This window comes from Microcaecilia unicolor, chromosome 5 (genome assembly GCF_901765095.1).
Source record: "Microcaecilia unicolor chromosome 5, aMicUni1.1, whole genome shotgun sequence".
Lineage (NCBI taxonomy): Eukaryota > Metazoa > Chordata > Amphibia > Gymnophiona > Siphonopidae > Microcaecilia > Microcaecilia unicolor.
The window spans coordinates 248158939-248174770 of NC_044035.1; the positions used below are offsets into that span (position 1 = coordinate 248158939).

The following is a 15832-nucleotide window of genomic DNA, read 5'->3' on the forward strand; positions in this document are numbered from 1 at the left end:
GTCAGTAAATGACAGCTACCTTTAGAAGTGGTGGAGTGAATAGACAAATGAAGTGGGTGTCAAAGGAATAAAAGGAGTAGGATTGAGGTGAGAAAAGGTGTTAAAATGTACAGGAGGGTAAGAGCTGCAGTCCAACACCTCCACCATGGCCAAAGGATTGAGTGGCATGAGAGAGAAAATTACCTCCATGACAGAGAGCAGCAACTGAAGCAGAGTACTTAGGGGAAAGCCAAATCTCAGTCAAGGTAAGAAAATGAAGAGAATGAAACATAATACGATCATGAATGTAGGCAAGATTGTTGAAAATAGAGTGGATATGCCTCTGAAGCATGAGAAAGAAAGACAGAGGGAGGTTAAGATTAAAGGGGTAATGGTTAGATATGCACAGATGCCTTGGAAGGCCAGGATTTGGATTGATACTTCAGGAAAATTAGAGGAGGAAGAACAGGGTAATATGTAGGAATGATGTGGAGGTGCAATGACAGTTACAAAGATGAGAGGCTGCAATGGAGAGTGGAGGTGTCTGGGTGGGAGAGAGAAATCTTTCAAGCTCAATAGAAATAAACAGGCTAGGATGGCTGGTGAGGAGACGAATGTAGAAAATGGGCACAGTGGACTTTAGATTAGTAGTGGGTTGCAGAATGGAATTAAATTGCAAAGGTACAGCCATAGGAAGCCAAGATGATAACAAACTGAGGTATTGCTGTGGTTGGCACGCCTCCTGTCTAGCTGGTGGAATCCCAGGTGGTTATGGTATCCTCTAGAGTCTACCACCAAGGCAAGTATGCAGATGAACTGAAACATTCCCAGTACCGGTCAAGTTGCTTAATGAGCATGGGGTAGCAAGCAGCAATCCGGTCAAGATGGGTCATGGTGACTTCCAAAGTTGGCCATCGAGGAAGCTGGGAAAGGCAAACAGATGAACTGCAACCCTCCCAATACCAGAGAACATTACCAAGAAAACAGAATGACAGTTCAATATGGGGTTAATTTTATAAGCGATCTGAGTCTATAGAATAATGTTTTTACACACTCACTCAAGTAGACATTTATAAAATTGTCCAAGGATTTACATATGTAAAAGTAGGCACTCAGGAAACATTTCACCCACTTTATTGTGATATATGCATAGGCATTATTGGAAAAATAGAATGGGCAGAACAGGGTATATGATCAACACTGGCTTGTATGCCAGCCAAGTCATATAATAACATGTACAAAATTATGCCTGCCTTGGAGCATGTGTAACTTTGTGCAGGAGCATTTGAATGTGTCTTCCATTTCTCAAAGGAAGAAAGCGCCTTTAATGGTCTTACAATCAGGGTACTAAATGAAAACTTCGAAAAAAATATAGTTTTTTGATCCAGTGGTTTCTTCCATCTCAACTGGAACTAGTGTTGGGATTCTGGAATTGTCCATCAACTTTTCCTCTCTTTTAATGGACCCACCTTTCTCCCTCCCACCCCCAGGGTTGTAGATGTTACAGCATCTCTCCCCCCCTCCCCACCCAGTCAACCTGGGTTGGAGAAGGCTCTAATGGCCTTTTCTAATGTTGAATTGAAATGTGTCATGTATGTATCTACTTATATAATTTCCATAATGCAAACACATATATAGAGCAGTGAGAGAAATATTATTGACTGATATGATGCACAGCCAAGTATATTGTTTTTTTTTCTTTCATTTATTTTTTATTTTGTTGTTGATTTTTTTTTAACTATTTGGACTTTTTCCCCCTCCTGATTTCTGGTTTGATTCACTTTATTGGAGGAGGCATTGGATTTCTGAAAATCATCCAAGGGATGAGGAGGAAATGTACTATATTTGGATACAAATATTCTATTTTTAAGAAATTTTGATATGGGAAGTGAGAGCTGTGGGCTTGGTAGTCTTGCTGTCCTTCTATATGATCTATCAGCCTCAAGCAAGTAAAAGTGCTGCTGCCTTTGGCTTCCTCTTATTGTGTGTAGGACCTGGGATTTTTCTTGTGTACCAGCAGCTCTGACCAATGAGTTGGGGATTCTAGTCCTATCATGAGCATATCCTATATGACATGATTTGTATATTGAAACCACTGTAAGACTATCAAATTGTTGTTATTACCATTCTCGCTTAGGTGAGTCTATACTCTGAGAACTCTCCACTATTATACAAAAAACAAATTTCATAAGATTTGCAGTGTCTGGTAAATCTTCTACCTATATTTTGACTCCTCTTTATTGGACTCTGGTTCTTGAATACTTTGCTTTTAATTGGACTGGCATGGATGGGTCCAGTGTTGTGGTGTTAATTAGGTAGAGTTCTAGAACATTTGTCTCCAATATTTAGCTTATGATGGTCAATGTTTTTTTAAATGCTGGTTGCCATGGGCTATTAAACCCTATATTCAGTGCTGGACCATACCCCGATAGTGATGCTGAATATCCAGGTAAATTGAGGGTGCCAGGAATTATCCAGGTACTGGCAATATTCAGACCAGTATTCAGATAATTACCCAAATAAATGTCTTTCATTGCTATAATCACACGTCTTGTATAGAAAATGGATGTATTCTGTCATTGACAATGGATGCAAAGCGAATCAGGTAAGTACTTGGATATATTCTTTTAGCGTGGGAGGAATTTTTGATATGACATCTAAATCTGAATTGAGACGCTTTGCTGAAAATGTCTCAAAAAAAAAAAGGTCTAGCTTACAGCCACAATTGAACCAGAAAAACATCAAAACTTTTGGTTCGATTATGGCTTTGAGCTAGACGTTCTTATGCTCAACACGTCCATCTGTAAGTAACATTTTGGAAAAAAAAAAGTCACAGGGAAAAACATAAAAGAAGAAGCCATAGGGATGCCTGTCTGGCAGCAATCCTAGTAAACTGGCCACACAGACATCCCAAGGGCATCCTAGTGGTCAGTGCAGTGGATGCCACATAAAGAGACCCAGGTACATATTTCATCTAAACCCCTTCATATTATACGGTGAGCCCTCCAGGAACAGAGAAAACCTACTCTATCTGATATCTGCTGTTACTGTCACATCATGGGGGGGGGGGGGGGTCAGTGACCACTGGGGGATTAAGAGGGGGTCATGCTTTAATCTCGCCAGTGGTCAGTTGGTCAATTAAGGCATCTTTTTCTGACTTAAGTCATGACTAAAATAGGTCTAGATAAAATGTACTTCTTTTGTGCCCTGGGCCTTTTTTTCTGTTCCATTATTGCTGTAAAAGTCTAGATTTTAAGCCCTCCAAAATCCCACTCAAAACATGCCTCCATCATGCCCCCTTGTGATTTAGATGAACTGCAGAGTTAAACGTCAAAATTCTGAGGTTTGAAAATAGTGGCTTTTAGACATCTTTGTGAGAAAAATGTCCATCTGCTTCTTTGTGCTGCTTTTGAAATGTTTTTTCTCTTTTGAAAATGAGTGCCATATTGTGATAGTGTGGGAACGTGCTAGAGCCCTGGGCCTTTTGGAGCCCTATGAAAAACACTGAGGCATCTTCAACAACAAACAAACATCCTTTTATTTAGGATACTAATGCAACCCAAACAGAGAGACGGTTCCACCTTCTAAGCTTTGGAATACTTGGTAGTCCCTCAGCTATCGCGGATTAAGGTCTTGGAGGCTTCCCTCAGCTATCACTTGCAGGGGCTTGGAGGTTTATTTAAGCTACTCCCAGGGTCTCCCTGATTTTCACCAACTGATCTGGGCCACGCACCTAGGGTTACCATATGGCTCCAGAAAAGGAGGACAGAATCAGCCAGTCTGGCTTTTATTTCCATTGCTTTCAATGGAAGCAAAACCTGGATTAGATCAATGTGTCCTCCTTTTTCTGGAGCCATATGGTAACCCTACACGCACCCTCCTGACCAGGCTTCGCCATCCTAGCTCTGTTAAGGTAGCCTAGGGAGGATTAAGGTAGCCTGGGGAGGATGTATCTTAAGAAGAACTAGAGCTCACTAAGTGGTAGTTCCAGCTTGAGTGTGTACCATTTCCGGCATGCCGGAAAATAGTTTTGGAATTTTTACTGTGGCACTAACAAGGGTTACTGCAGGAGCCTTTACTGCCACCTCAATGGGTGGCGGTAATGCTCCCCGCCTCATGGCCATGCGGTAAGAGTAATCTTACCGCATGGCCATTTTTTGGGGGGTGGGGGCTTTTTACCCGCTGTGGTAAAAAGAGTCCTGGCGTGTGGAAAAAACAGCTACCTCTGCTACCACAGGGACCTTTTTACTGCAGCTTGGTAAACGGACCCCCCCCCCCCCCCCCCAGCCACTTCCTCGCACACACACACATAAAATGATTAAAAAAAAGAAAAACATTTTTAGGGAACTGATAATTGAAAAGGAGAGCTCTTGATAGACAGCACATTGTTTAGCTGTGAGTGGAGCTCTGTTTCTGATGGTCCTTATTCCCCACCTACAATGCAGAAATTTAAAAACAGAATTTGTTTAGGTTTTGTGTAATTAAGGAAAATAGTTTGATAGTAACTTGCTGTGGCTTGTGATATTCTATTTAATATGATTTAAGTTATGGTTGTTGAGTTTAGTTTTGACTTAAGCTCCCTTAGGTTCTCAGGGACCAGGATAAAAAGGAAGCTGCAAATGGGTGAACAGAGCAACTGAAGTTTCTAACAAGAAACAGCTAGGTTTCCTGGTTGTGTGTGTGTGTGTGTGTGAACTTGGCTGGTGACTGGTGGATTAGAAGAGCTTTCAGATGTTCTACTTCCTGTGGAGGTGACAGAAGAACAAACAGAGTGAAGGAGTCTTTTTTTTCCTTTGGCATAGTCCTACAAGGGACGTTTAAATTTTAGCTGGCTGCGCCTGACATTTTGACCAAAATGAAGATCAAGTGGATTGTACTTTCGGCTTTCCTGCAGGTAGATTTTCACCCTACAGGTAAAGAACACATCTTATTACAATTACAAGTTTAAACCGTAATAATGCAAAACATATCATTGTCCTGCTGACTTCAGGAGATGCATTATCTATTACCGGTGTGGATTGGAGATTAACTCTGGAAGTCATAAAGCAACCTTTCATATTTTCTGACATGGAAAGAACCCTGGAAAGGAGAGAGCTAGACAGTCATAAGACCATCTAAGTCAGGAAGTAAACCTAGAGTAGGGCACAGACCTGTTAAAGAATCCTTGACCTTGTATTAAAACATTTGAGATCTCTGGCGTTCATAAAGTTGATGAACTCATTTAAAGCTGTTCAATATTCTCCTTTGTAACTGAGATGATGGATTTTAAATCTAGAAACCTTTGAATTTGCTTAGGGACCAAGTACATAGAGAATACAGACCAGATGCAGAAGGATATACACAAAAGACTAAAAACATGCAGACTGAAGGACATTTTATCCATCAAGATCAATCATTTCCTGCACAGAACCGATCTCTTAACACTTGTTACAGTCCAAGCTAAATGTGATACCATAATGTATTCTTTTCTACAATGTATGTACCATAATGCATTCTTCTTAACAATGTATATACACACCTTAATGCAATACCATTTGTAATTCTGTCAACCGGAAATGGCAATCGCCACCACGGTAAATGTAAGCCACATTGAGCCTGCAAATTGGTGGGAAAATGTGGGATACAAATGCTACAAATCAATCAATCAATCAAGTCCAATCATTTTCTGCACATTTTAGAGATATCCAGGCATGCAGTTGTTTTCCTTAGGCTCTAATTATACTTGTAAATGAATTTTGAAATAATTTTTCTTTATATGTGATCATCTAGATGATATTTTGAGGTTGATTCACTAAAGCTGTTCTTCCATTCTGTGTTTTTGAGGAAAAACAAGTTTTGTGAATTATGCCCTTAATTAGCCAAAGGGAAACATTCAGTGCGTTGCAGAGGTTCCCACTGTCCTGCCTGTTCTCTTTATAAACTAAAGTTTTGGTTTCATGCCTAACAGATCCTTTGCTGTTGAACTTAACTTCCGCTCACTGTGCACCTGGCCTCCTCTCTCTGAAGGTGCTTATTTCCTTTTTCTCTTTCTTCTCTTTGTGGTAATTCCTCCCTTCCTATTATTTGTATTTCAAACCTCGACCTTGTTTATACCGTGAATTGTGACTCTTTCCCATACAACAGCCATGCAAGTGCATACTGAAAACATTTTAGGGCATTCATTATGTCTCTATTGTGTGTCCAAACTGTGCTACTTTCACGTGTATTTAAAAACTGTAGGTGTGCAAAGCACATGGACTGTAACAGAAAGTGAAAAATTATTGTTTCTTTGGGATTACATTGATGACTAACAAATGGAATGATTACCGACTACTAGATTCTGTAATATTTAATATAAATTATTACTTGAAGAATGGAACATAATTGTAATTCAGTTGCACAGTTACTTTGCACAACACCCATGATTAGAACTAGAGTAAAAAAAATGGAACTTTTTAGGTTTATTTTTTCATTGCAATATTATCAGGTAAAAGAGAACCGCCCTTGTGTATAATTGAGTTAAATAGTGTTGACTAATCTGAATTTTACATAGGGATTTAAAACAAATGTTTTGCTTTTGCCCTTTTGTTTTGGAGGTTTTTGCGTGTTTGTGTGGTTTTACCTCTGAACATAAGGCCTAAGTAGGACACTCACTATAAAATATTGCAGGCCCTTTCCACCAGGATAACACATTACGATTCTGGAATCTTTTTAAATGAACCTTTAGTGTTGTTCAAGGTACTAGATTAAAGTACTTAAGTAATTTTAATACTAAAGTAAAAGTACAGTAAAGAATGTACTTAAGTGAAAGTCCAATATAATACTTTTTGAGTACCGTGACATTACGCAACTATTGTTAACATTTTTATCCCAACAACCTTTTTGCTCTACAATTCAATCCACTTTCTTTTTAGTAAAACTAAATGTCTGAAAATGTCACTTACGCGAGTGTGCTTGTGAGTCATAAATCTAGCACAGCTAAAAAGATATTCAACAACTGCACTAGAGAAAATGGATTGTTCAGTCTGATAAAAAAAATTCCTTCAAATCAGGCCAGGTTGCAATATTACTGATGTCTTCTGACTGGGTCTGCAGGGTTTGATCAAGGGAATCTCTGAAATGCTTGACTTCCATATAGCAAAGAATATCATTATTATTGTCCTTATCATCTGCATTAGAAGTAGTGCTGTCATCATTTGCATCTTCACACTAAAAACGCTAGCGCACCTACAGCGCGGCTTAGTAAACAGGGCCCAAAGGCAACTCCACTGATCTTATAGGCTATATTCACTGAACAGCAAAATTTAAGATGAGATGATCCAGTGTTCAATCCTGTTCCTGGTTTTGCTGTTTCATTTGGTTTACTGAGGAATTGCCATTTATATCTGCCTTTCAATTTTACTTTTTACTGTAAGCATCAGATTTGGCTGAGTAAAAGTAGTAAAAATGGGCAAAATTATTACTTCAGTAAAAGTAACAAATGTTATCCTGTACTTCTTTACAAGTAAAAGTAGCAAACCTTTTACTTAAGTACAGTAATTAGTTACAATTACTTAATACAACACTGATCTTTACTGTTTTCAAAGCAGAGAAGCACTACCCTTTTGAAAGTTTAAAGGATAGAAAATAATGGCCATTGCAAGTTTATGCTTTCTAAGGTAGTAAATGCAAAGTTTACAGATAGAAGGTACTTCCAGCCATAGTGTAAATGGGTATGAATGGGCAGGGTTTAAGCTGCAACAGAATTTACTTTCGCCTATCTTTGTGAACCTTGACTGCTTTGAAGACCATTTCTAGTCCTTTTCTTTTATTAAATTTAGGCATCTCAGGAGGTTTGATCATATACCTACAGTACTTTACCTCCAAGATACACTGACTAAAGTCTTCTTCTAAAAATGCCCCTGTTCTCCTGGGGAGCCTAACTGTGCTTCCACGTCCATGCCCTCTGTCACTTAATAAAGTTCTTTTAATTTCCTTTTCAAATCCAAGCTCAAGGTGACTTACAGATAGATACAATTACGTATTTTCCTTCCCAAGAGGATTTACAGTTTATTTATACACATTTATCTATGTCTGTCTTTATGCAATCCAAGGCACTTCACAATGAAGAGTTAATAACATACATCACGTACAATACAGCTGATCAGTCCTCCAAGTACACATCAGTAGTCACCTAATACCCTCCTGAAAGGGCCTGTATAATTAGCTTGGCTTTACTTAGGGGGTCCTTTTACTAAGCCGCGTAAGCATCTACGCACTCCCAATGCGTGGCAAAATGGAGTTACCGCCCGGTTACTGTGTGGCTCTTGCGGTAATTTCATTTTTGGCGTGCATTCGATATGTGTTGCCGAAAAATAATTTTTATTTTCAGATGTGCATATCAGACATGCGCCAAGTGGCATTTGATGCATATAGGTCATTACCACTCGGATACCGTGTGAGACTTTACCGCTAGGTCAATGGCTGGCAGTAAAGTCACAGACCGAAAATGGATATGCGGCAATTTTGATTTTGCCGCGTGTCCATTTTTGGCAAAAATTTTAAAAAGGCCTTTTTTACAGGCGCGCTGAAAAATGGATCGGCGCGCGCCCAAAACCTGCGCCTACACTACTGCAAGCCATTTTCAGCGCACCTTAGTAAAAGGACCCCTTAATTTTTTGGGAATCTTAATTAATAAAGCTTTCTCTTCTATGGGAGTTTTCTTTCTGTAGAGTTGAAGTGATGTTACTTTGTGCATATGTACTGCTTGTATGTATACACACCTGCAAGAAGTATAGATCTGTATGTGCATATGTGGCATATATAACGTATTTATTACTTAACATTTCTCTTTCGCCTTACCAATGCTACATAAGGTAGCTTAAAATATATTCAACAAAAGCAGAGCGTAAAGACAAGGCAAACTGCTTATTTTCATAGGAGGTTTGATGACGTATGTTCACTTTTGCCCCTATATAAAATATACCAATGTTATTAACTCTTCCGTAGCATGCCCAACCCAGCAAAATCCTTTAGTGCCTAATTGGAATGCATTTCAGATTTATGAAGAGAACAGAACCTTTTACGGTGTTCTAGTGAGCAAAGATGGTGAATTACTTCTATTTAGCTTGTAGTAGTTTTGTAAAATTTTAGTTTTGCAGGTTTTGCAATTACGTAATATAAGTAATGCTTGAAAGCATATCACAAATTGTACATAGTATGATTTTCCCTATGATTTCTCTTTTTTTTAAATCTCGACTCAAGTTTAAGTCTTCAAAAAAGAGGGTTTAAAAAAAAGAGAAAGAAAAATGAATTCATACAAGTAAGTATCCTGAGCCAAAAAGAAATATAACAAAGAACCTTTCACAAGAGAAATACACAATCACTGAGAACTTTTAACCAATGGGAATTAACAAGGACAAATTACAATTCTTTATTTTTTTAAATTTAATTTTTATAAAGTATAAGGGTTCTTTTACAAAGACACACTAGCATTTTTAGTGTGCGCTAAACGCTAAGACACCCATCATATTCCTATGGACATCTTAGTGTTTAGCACATGCTAAAAACGCTAGGGGCCCTAAGTAAACTTCATTGAGAAACAATTCATGAATGGAACAGAATTCACAATATATCATCACAAAATATCATATAAGGAAAAAGAAAGAAAACCCATTTAGCCCACGAATTTGGAGCCAAGAAAGGAAAAAACAAATTCAGGAAATATACATGACAAAATTCTGACGCCCCATTTCTGACCCATGAGCTAAATCCAAAAGAGAAGAAAATTGGGATGGATCGAAGAGAATTTATACCTTTGGGTTAGATACTGGTTTGCATTTACAAACGTAAAGTAAGACAGAATCTGAGTTTGTGCTTTTTAAATACTAGAACAGTATTTCATTATTATAATGGAATACATGTGTTTCTAAAACTCCTCAGTGCAGACCATCCTGCAGATGCATCATTTACTACCCTCTTTCCCAGATAATAAGAGCCTGAGATTGGTGAGCTGGGATCTGAACTCATGAATCCCATATTTTCATTGCTGTTAACAGCAGACCTGATTTTAATTAATTGGTTATTCTTTGAATCCATGTAACAGTCCGATGTGTACTTAATGCTTATAGATTGAATTTAGCTCTGGATAAAAATACATTTTTGAAAATCTAACAATGTTGCATACTAGGGAGATGCACAGGCAGAATATGTCACTTTTTGTTTTTTGGATTTTATGGCCTTTTCCTCAATTTTCAGATATTTTTTAAAATAGCTTCACATACATGTTTTGATTTTAAAAAATGTTAAAATGGGTTACAAATTTTTTTTAAACATGTACAACGTCAATTTGTAGGTTATCACCCGTTAAAGTGATTCTGCACATGCTAAGGGGTCCTTTTACTGAGGTGTGCCGAAAAATGGGCTGCACTAGTATAGAAACGTGTTTTGAGCGCACACAGATCCATTTTTCAGTGTGCCTGTGGCAGGGCATTTCTGTTCTGCTTCAGGCTTGTTTTCTTGTCCAATCTTGTATTTGGCTTCTCTTTTGCTTTGCCTCTTGATGCTTCAGCATTCCAGCTACTTCTCAAATCTTTTGCTTTCAGGTAATCCTCGTTTGCTCTTTTGTGTTGGATGCACTTTTTAGAGGTACACTGACATTAAAACTTATCCCCCCCCCCAAAAAAAATGTGCAGACCAGCACACCCATTGTGAATACAAAATTCCTGCATACCTTATAGATGTGTTACAGCAGATGAAAAGTACACACGGTGATACAAAAATGCACTAACCACTTGTACTTTCCCTTCTGTGACCGTGCCCCACCCACTCCATTTTTACACAGGTAAATCATTTATTTCTTGCCCTTTTCGTGCACAGCTGCTTAGAACTATGCTGATAAATTTTTTGTTTGACCTGGCTGTTTTCTCTGGTTCCTTTGCACTTTTAGGGGTACTTTTACTAAGGTGCGCAGAAAAATGGGATTTGCTAGTGTAGGCGTGTGTTTTGGGCATGCACAGATCCATTTTTCAGTGCGCCTGTAAGAAAGACCTTTTTAAAATTTTTGCCAAAAATGGATGTGCAGCAAAATAAAAATTGGCACGTCCATACCGCCAGCCATTGACTTAGTGGTGAGGTCTCACGCGTTAACCATGCAGTAATTGTCTATGCTCATAGAATGACCATTACCGCCCGGTTTCTGCCGCACACCAGAAAAGAAAAATTATTGTCCGGCACACAATGACGTGCATCAAAAATGAAATTACCGCAAGGGCCATGCGGTAGCCGGGTGGTAACTCCAAATTGATGCACAATGGGTGTACGCAAGCATTTACGCGGCTTAGTAATAGGGCCCCTTAGTTCAGTCAAAACCAAGGTTCGGATTTTGTGCCAGGAGATTTAATTTGCAATTATGTAGAGATTTCTCCCTCCTATGTTACATCCCTTTGAAAATGAACTTGTGTACCCTGTGGGTAGGATAAGAAGTGCCCTCGATTTAAAATTAAAGAAGCTTGCATGTATTAAAGTGATGGGTGGAGGGAAGCTGGGGTTGGATTGCATATGGGAATTTACATGCTTATCTATGCTCAGTGGAAGAATTACCACTTGGCAGATTAGGTGGGTGGATGTAGTCTTTCTCTGCTGGCATTTGCTGTGCTATTATGCAAAGAATTTTCTTTTTGTTTTTGTCTGAAAAATTTAAAACCTTTCTCTCAGCAATTGAAAACGTTTCTTGTTTTTCTGTATATAATTCACCAGGTCTGTACCAAGGGCTGTGCGAGTGGGGCATCCACATAGAGTACAAGAGATATGGGGGAACCAAAATTGTTCCCCGTTCACTATGTTCTTTTCTTGTTCATAATGCAGCAGGTGGGGGTGCTGGAGGCAATTCTGGCTTGGTACAGTCCTGCAAATCATTGGCTGTCTGCAGCCTTCCAAAATCCATTTTACAAAGTTTATTTAGATCTCTTGTTAATTGGTATGAAGGTTGCAGTCAGACTGGAGGACTTTTTGAAAAGCAGATATCAAGGTAGATTTCATCTACTGTAATACAAGAACAATATCGCATCCCATCTGATTTGCATGAACTTTGTATGCATATTTGTTCTTTACCTAGGAAATTGATTCACATTTCCTTGAGAAATTTTGATTTCTAACCACTGACATAAATTATGGAATTATCATTGAATATTATATAAGGAAATTTAACAACCTGGTATGTAATGTCAAAACAAAAGCAGACTTAGCTATCCCAAATGGTATAATTTGAACCAAGTCCAACATGTAAAACATGTAACCTGATTCTATATGGGCAGTGGCTAAGGCCACCAGTCAATAAAAATGAGGAATACCACTCACCCAAGCATGTGCAGGGAGATCTGTATCAATAGCAAAGTCCAATTCATCTTCTATTGGGAATTCAATGGCACCTCTAGACAGAACTATTTGGGGTGGCAAGCTAGATATAGAAGGGGGAAAGCTAAAGTGGCATTTCTACACATTGGGGATAATTCCATAAAGGGGTGCCTATGTGGAGGCTGATCTATAAAGGTGCCTAATTTCTTTTGTAGAATTATAACACCCAAGCATGGGATAGTCAGGAGTCCTTTATTAGACCCGACATGGGCCGTGTTTTGGCATCAAGCGGCTTCATCAGGGGTCAATAGAATCATTTAGGGTAGTGAGTTAAAAGTCCATATAATCGGCGAGACGGGTTTGATTATAACTATCTCGTCAACGGAAAGCAAAAGTGTGTCATAGCACACTGGTGTCCTGGAGTTGGCCAAACCAGGATGCCAGTATTGTGTGTACTTTGACCTACTTTTCTGCTGCTGCTTTGTAGAATAACAAATCAAGAAGTGGGAAATGAGGGAGGGCTGGACAAACCACTGGTTCAACAATTGAAATTTATTCCATAAGCACAAATATCAAGACGCGACACGGCACCGCGTTTTGGCATACAAGATGCTTGCCTCAGGAGTCTGATGGTGCAGAAATGAGAATGAAATTGTGCAAGCAAACTGGAGAAAATGAGGTGGTCTTTAAAAAGACCGTGCATGTGTAGACGATGCACTAATGATGAAAGTTTGCCAGGTGCACGCTTAGTACTTTGGTAGCATAGGAGGGCGAGCGCCTGAGGCAGGCATCTTGTATGCCAAAACGCAGTGCTGTGTCAAGTCTTGATATTTCTGTTTATGGAATAAATTTCACTTGTTGAACCAGTAGTTTGTCTAGCCCTCCCTCATTTCCCATTTCTTGATTTGTTGTTGGATTTTCTGTGGGACATTTTGTGTTCAGTTACTGCTTGGTTGCAGCTTTGCAGAATAACATAGCAGGGGAAATACACATGTGTATTTTAGGCTGTCTGGTTTCGCCCCTGGTCTACAAAGTACACCTAAATTTAGTTACACTTTATAGAATATGCCTAGGTGTATTTTTAGTCCTTAATGCACACTAATTTGTTAGTGTGCGCTAAATCCATTAGCACACCTTAGTAAAAAGACTGCGGAGTTGGAGAAATTGGACCACATATAAAACTCAGTCCTAATTTTGTCCACTTCAACTTCTGCAGTTAAGTGCAGAATATAGCACCTGACCACATAAGTGATAGCTGGCTGCATACAACCAGATATCCAATCCCAGTGCCTGGACTTGCCCAGCATTAAATATTCAGACATAATGCCAGCAGCAGCCAAAATAACGCTGACCGCTGCTGGTTGAATATTACCCTCATGTGTATTTATAAAAGAGTTTGCAAATAGATGCCTTTTGCTTTCTCAGTCTTGGCAACATTTGATGAATTACCTTTTAAATGCCAGAAACCTGCTACTGTTTTTGGGTGTCCTTTCTGTATTTTGTAGTTTTATTTTGTGATATTAGCCTTTGCTTTTTATCTATGTTACGTATTAACTCGGAAGCATGCAGAAATTGTCATGCCAATAATGGGGTAGACATTCAGAGCAATTTAACATAAGATGTTTTGGGGGTGGAAGTGACCAGTGACGATGATGGTGCATAAATCTTGATGAGATTAGACATTTAACAACACTGCTGAGGTCTTTGTTATTCTATATTTAGTACATATGCATGTAAGTACAGAGTCTGCCCCCACAATGTCTATGGTCAAGTTAAACAAACTTCTGTAACAGAACGCCTTCATTTAGGCACAATACAGTGAAACCTCGGTTTTCGTCGATAATCCTTCCGAAAACAATCGGCGAAATCCGAAACCGATGAAAACCAAGGCAATTAACGAGGACGGCCAAAATCAGGAGAAGGACATCCATCTTCCGATACAAATTGGGAGATGGACATCCTTCTTTTTTGATGAAATCCGAGGCAACCAACGAAAACCGAGATAAATTTCTAATTGAAAAAATCAACGAAATCCGAAACCGACGTCAATGAAAACCGAGGTACTACTATAATAACATGGGAAGTGAGCCACTTACATGCATACATGTCCTTATAGAATACTAGCATAATGTAGCATTGGCATGCCTAAATGTAGATTAGGTATGCCAATGTGGCTCACATAAATATTAGCATCTAAATATGACTTGTACATGCATAACTTACAGTATTTTGTTGGTCCTGCTTGTGCCTCGTCCATGCCCCTCCCGTGACTACTCCTCTAATCAATTGTGAAATTACAGGCTAGCAATTAGGCGTGTTACTGCTGTTTAAGTGTACTCTTACCTGCGTGGATGGCAGTATTCTATACATTTAAGCGTGCAAACGGTGCTTAAATGTATGGTCACCTGTTATATAATGAGGGGTAAATGTATATAGGGTATGTGTGCATAAATTTAGGTGCCTGTAGTGCAGGCAGTTTTATTAAAGGAGATTTTTTACATGTAGAACCCTTGTTCTATGTGCACAAATGCCTTTCAAATTACTTCATGTGGTAATTACCTACCTGTTTGGTACAATTTATACATGATTTAAAATAAATGCTTCTATGTGCATAAATGTCTTTTTAAATTACTCCATATAATGATTGCCTACCTGCTTAGTACCGTTTCTATATGATTTAAAATAAATGCTTTTATGTTTTCATAATTTCACTTTGATCAACCATTGAGGATTCCATTAGTTTCATAGGAGTGGAGGAGTGGCCTGGTGGTTGGAGTGCTGGTCTTGCAGTCCAGAGGTGGTCAGTTCAAGTCCCACTGCTGCTCCTTGTGATCTTGGGCAAGTCACTTAACCCTCTGTTGTCTCAGGTACAAACTTAGATTGTGAGCCCTCCTGGGACAGAGAAATATCCAGAGTATCTGAATGTAATTCACCTTGAGCTACTACTAAAAAAGGTGTGAGCAAAATCTAAATAAATAGTCAGGAGAGGCTCCTGCCTGCCTGGTTGAACCATGGTGAGTTGGACATCCTTGGATTTTCAGCAACCAGATAATGCCCAGAAAAGCCAGTGTGGCTGCTGCAGCACTATCTAGGTGCCTGGATCAGGCCTGGTATTGGATATCCAGGTCAAATTCAGCACCTTTATATCAGTGGCGTAGCCAGACCTGAGATTTTGGGTGGGCACACACCTGTCTATATAAGTATGAGTACTGTCTCTTGGGATCCTACAAAATAATGCCTTAGAATTCACTTGATGCCCAACAGCTGCCCTTCATCAGTATAACCACATACATACTTAATAGAAAAATTGATATTTTTAAATATAATTACATTATCCCACAATCTCTCCACTGCAAAATGCTATACACAAACTTGTGCAAAAACACACTCATATCCTTACTAAACCATAACAGCACTAATTCCAAGGACAGGATGAGCTACGGCCTTATGCTTGAAAAGGCAGAACTGTAATTACACTAGGCCCTAAAACACCAATACACTGCCTCATGAAAAAAAAAAGCAAAACAAAAAGGGCTGCAAA

General features: G+C 39.0%; 1 protein-coding gene across 2 annotated transcripts in view; it reads left to right on the forward strand.

Annotated features, from left to right (window-relative positions):
* The first annotated feature begins 4767 nt into the window (after nucleotides 1-4767).
* The window catches only part of CD247 (CD247 molecule), a 143020-nt gene continuing 131955 nt past the window's right edge, over nucleotides 4768-15832 (forward strand). For both annotated transcript variants that reach the window (XM_030203949.1, XM_030203950.1), the window contains exon 1: nucleotides 4768-4892. In XM_030203949.1, coding sequence (XP_030059809.1) covers nucleotides 4835-4892 — 58 coding nt within the window. In that variant the 5' untranslated portion in view covers nucleotides 4768-4834. The remainder of the gene's footprint in view (nucleotides 4893-15832) is intronic.